The sequence below is a fragment of the Anastrepha obliqua genome, chromosome 1 (assembly GCF_027943255.1).
Source record: "Anastrepha obliqua isolate idAnaObli1 chromosome 1, idAnaObli1_1.0, whole genome shotgun sequence".
NCBI classification, from domain to species: Eukaryota; Metazoa; Arthropoda; class Insecta; order Diptera; family Tephritidae; genus Anastrepha; species Anastrepha obliqua.
In genome coordinates this window covers 161,663,067-161,667,412 of record NC_072892.1, presented here as the reverse complement: position 1 = coordinate 161,667,412, position 4,346 = coordinate 161,663,067, and the positions used below count along the sequence as shown (strand labels likewise).

Sequence of the window (4,346 nt, the reverse complement as noted above, 5' to 3'; positions counted from 1 at the left end):
GAGATGACCTCTAATTAGGCTTGATATGGATATGATCGATACATTCATTTACCTGGACATGGGCTTTTGTTTACTAAAGGGATTTCGGCGAATTCTGTCTCGAGCGGCTTTTAGAGCTGCAATGGAATGGAATTAGGGGACGACAGGCTCCAAACAAAACTTTCACAGAGAAGGGGTGTCAGTGGTTAGGGCGCCAAGGGAAGAAAAATCCACCAACAAGTGTTCCAAAGTCGAATGCACGTAGCCCACGAAATTTGAAAATTCACCTTATATACCCTTTTGGAAGTTTCGTCGATCTCCTTCGGCCATTTGTACTGAGCGTCTTTAAATTCGCCTATAGTTGGAGCGGCCTACAGTTTTACGTCACCTCCAAATTGCAGATCATTTCTTATGACGATTTTTCTCATGGTAGAAATGCACTCAGAGGTTTGCCCTTGCCGCCGAAGGTCGACCGCCAGTAGAAGAAACTTTTTGTTCATTTGTTTTTTCATGCTGGGGATTTAAGCCTGTGAGCTTCCAAATTGTATTCATGCCCCGAACCATTCGGTTACGGTGACCACTAATCTTGGGCAATTCTCGCATAATTTTATCACCATTTTTGCTCTGTGGCTTAGTCCTGTATCTAGGTCTCATTCAGGGGATGAGAGACCATGAAAGGCACAAATGTTTTGACGCCCGGCTCAGATTTTTTTCACCTTGGTTGTAGTCGCACTGAAGAATGGAAAGTTAGGTTTGGTTAGGTTAGCCAGGTTGCTAGTTTAAGACAAAACACTCGGTGGTCCTAAAGCTCATTGTGATGCCTGCATTGGATTTTCATCCCCCAACAAAGTTGCTTAAGCCACCTAAACCTTTTTAATAAGGTAACTAGTCCCTCTAGTGAGACATTTTGCAAGTTTCTCAGGTATTCAAAGAAATAACCGCACGGCTTCATAAAATACATAACTGCTAGAGAACTTAGTACCGTCAACATTAAATTGTCCTATGCTATGATCTGCAATAACGCAAGGCACATATTGGTTGACGGATGGCCAGTGGAATTTGTCGAAAGCTTATGCTACCTCGGCTGCATCATCACGGCAAATGGTGGAGCAGATGAAACTGTCAACTGCAGGCTAAACAAAGCAACGGCGGCATTCGGACGAGTGCCCACAGTATGGGGAGTTCGCAAATCTTCAGACGCACTAAACTACGAATATTCGGCTCATGCGTAAAGGCAGCGAAATTTGGCTGGTCTCTAATACCATTACACAGAGGCTACAATCTTTCATCAACAAATGCTTCCGCATCATCTGCAGAGTATTCTGGCCAAACATCATCAGTAATGACGCACTGTGGAGATTAACGAACGAGAAACCCTTCCTTAGGCAAATCAAAAGCAGAAAGTGGCTATGGATAGGTCACACATTGAGAAAACCACCAGATAGCACCACGCGAATGGTAATGGACTCTAACCCGCAAGGGAGCAGAGGTCGCGGTCGACCAAAAAACATTTGGAGAAGGTCGATGCTACGCGAATTAGCAGATGTCGACATCTCATGGGACGGTGCAAAAGCAACAGCGCAGAACCATGTACGATGGAAGAGTCTTGCCGATAGGGCCTAGGGGCCCCCGAGAGGAGTAAACAAGGAAAAAAGTACTATTATCCGACATTCTCCCGCTTTAATTACGCATCCCAAGGTTCTAAGAGCTCTGAAATAATTTAACTTGCGCTTTCATTCTTTAGTTACGTAATTTTAGTACTACTGTTGTGCCAACGCATCAGCCGCCCGTGAATGGGTTAACTTCACGCGGTTATGAATGCCGTTTTAATTTTAGTGGCTCCTGCATTTAATTAATTTCTATTTCCTGCCTTGACCCGCCATATAAAAGCGGTAATGTTTTACCAACTTAGCCCAGTTTCTCCGCAGTAACTGCGACTGCTGTCCTTGCAATTTGATTTTTCCTAAAATAATAGCAGTTGATTATTAAAAACCACTTTCTCGCCATGCTAGACTTATTGCGTGGTCGCTATCGTGGCATTTACCAGTCGCGCGATGCGCTCACTTACCTCTTCAACATTTTTACTTTCGTTGGCACCAATCCACTGGAGCAGCGCACACCGAAATACTATCACCTCTATTATCTGTATTCCGTGACAGTGAATTTCATTTGCTGCTTCTTCTGTCCGCTCTCGTTTCACATTGGCTACATAAAGTTCTTGAAAGTGCTGAACACCACTGAATTGCTTGCCGCCATACAAAATGCGGTACAAGTGACGGCTATTCCCATCAAAATCGTTGCCATCACTTGGCACATGAAGAGTTTGCTGAGTGCGCGTGCGGTGCTGGACAAATTGGATGCCAATTATAAGCGCGCCGAAGATTTGCTGCGTATTCGTAAATGCGTGCAGAGTTGTTGTAAAATTCTAGTGGTATTTTGTGTGCCCTACTACAGTTTTGAGGTTACCACCATAGCCTTTGGTGTGCTGCAAAATCGCGTGCCTTTGGCTGCGTGGGTGCCTTACTTGGATGCGGATCGTGCAGCTTGGGAATATTGGACGATTGTGGGTTGGGACACTTTTGTAATGTTCATCTTGTTGGCCCATCAATTGGGCAGTGACACCTATCCGGCGGTATATATTTCGATTATACGCACACACATGCAATTGTTGGTGGAGCGAGCTAAGCGTTTAGGCACCGATCAAGCGCTGAATGCGGAGGAAAATTATGCAGAACTTTTGGCATGCATACGCACGCATGGTCAGATTAAGAGGTGAGAGCACAAAGAAAAAGCAAAAATAAATAAATAAAATGAAATATACAATATTAAATTTGATTCATTGTAAAAAGTCGTATGAGCAAAAAAAAAAAAATAACTCGCATTTTTTCTCTTCAGCTTGGCCAAAATTGTTGCTCCCGTTATTTCAATCACGCTCTTCACCCAATTCGCCACTACCGCCATCACTGTGCTGAATTGGTTCGGCGATGTCGAATTTCCGGAAAATATCATATCTTTTGCTTTCTTTAGTTGCCAGCTAATGCAGATTTTACCCTGTTGCTATTGCGCCTCTCACCTCATCGCCGATTGTGACCTGCTGCCCAACGCGATTTTCCACTCCAATTGGATAGAGCAAGATCGACGTTTTAGGAAAACTGTTTTATTTTTTATACAACGCGCCCAAAATCCAATGCGGTTTTCGTGCCTGAAGCTATTCAGTGTCAGCTTGGCAACGGGCGTGGCGGTAGGTTGACTGAACTTTCTCTTATGCGAATTAAAATAATGGCTCATTTCTGCTCATTCCTCTTTTCAGATTGGAAAATTTGCTTTCTCACTCTACACTTTCATACAGGAGGTTGGCGATAAGACGGAAAACTGAACTCAGAAGGATTAAATGTTTAATAATAATAATAATTTAGTATATGTAGTGTGTCTGTCTGGCTTAGATGTCAACAACCTAATAAGGTTCTTAAACCGCACAGACTGGATACATGTAGTCATGCCGTAAATAAATGGTAAACAAGTTGGTAACGAGGATGTGGCAATAAAATGGTGCGGAAGCGCTAGTTGGATTCTGGAAGAATCACCACAAAAACCAACCAACCAATCTGTAGTGTGAAATAAACAAATAAAACATCTTTCGAAGCCAAGTTCGTCCCCCCTGATCTTTCCAACGCCGTCGCTAAAGTGAAAAGGTCCAAAACTCGTCCGCAGAATCTTCCTTTCAAAAACTCCAAGGGACGCCTCATCGGATATTGTCATCGTCCAAGCTTCTGCGCCATACGTAAGGACGGGCATGATGAGTTCGGAGTGGAAACTCAATCTGCGGCAAACTATCTAAAAACTGAAACTAAAAAAAAATTCCAACATAAAAGGTTTTCTTTTTGGATGACTTTCAATTTACTTGATATCCGTCATTTTTCAAGCTCCCACAAAATGTGGTTTTCATCGATAAACTTTTCTCTCGCCTCAAACCTCTTACTCTTAAGCTATTTCTGCATACTCTTCATATCTGGGAACATCAAATAATTACAGTGGCTCAATCGGGCAATTTTAATTAAAGCAATTTTGCCATTGCTTCTGCAAAGCGTTTTGTTGATGTAAGATACATTTTTTCTAAGTAAAAGCGGTTTCATAATACGCACCAGCGACAATTTGTTTACTTATTCAAATTAATTGATGTGAATTGAACCCAAAAAGCGTCATCAACAACATTTTGGCAGAAAAGCCTGCTTCGATTTGAATCCATCACAGAAAATCCTTTCTCTCGACCGCCATTTGGTCCCTGGTGTACTCGTGTGTTGTGTTGAACTATGTCATGAATAGTGTCATATTAGTCAAAAAATCAGGGTGTTATCCTTTTTGAAAAA

General features: G+C 42.5%; 1 protein-coding gene across 1 annotated transcript; it reads left to right on the top strand.

Annotated features, from left to right (window-relative positions):
- The first annotated feature begins 1,984 nt into the window (after positions 1-1,984).
- Positions 1,985-3,355, top strand: LOC129235644 (odorant receptor 42b-like). The gene is made up of 3 exons (XM_054869589.1): positions 1,985-2,751; positions 2,875-3,220; positions 3,290-3,355. The coding sequence occupies exons 1-3, from the start codon at positions 1,985-1,987 to the stop codon at positions 3,353-3,355; spliced, it is 1,179 nt and encodes a 392-aa protein (XP_054725564.1).
- The last annotated feature ends 991 nt before the right edge of the window (positions 3,356-4,346 follow it).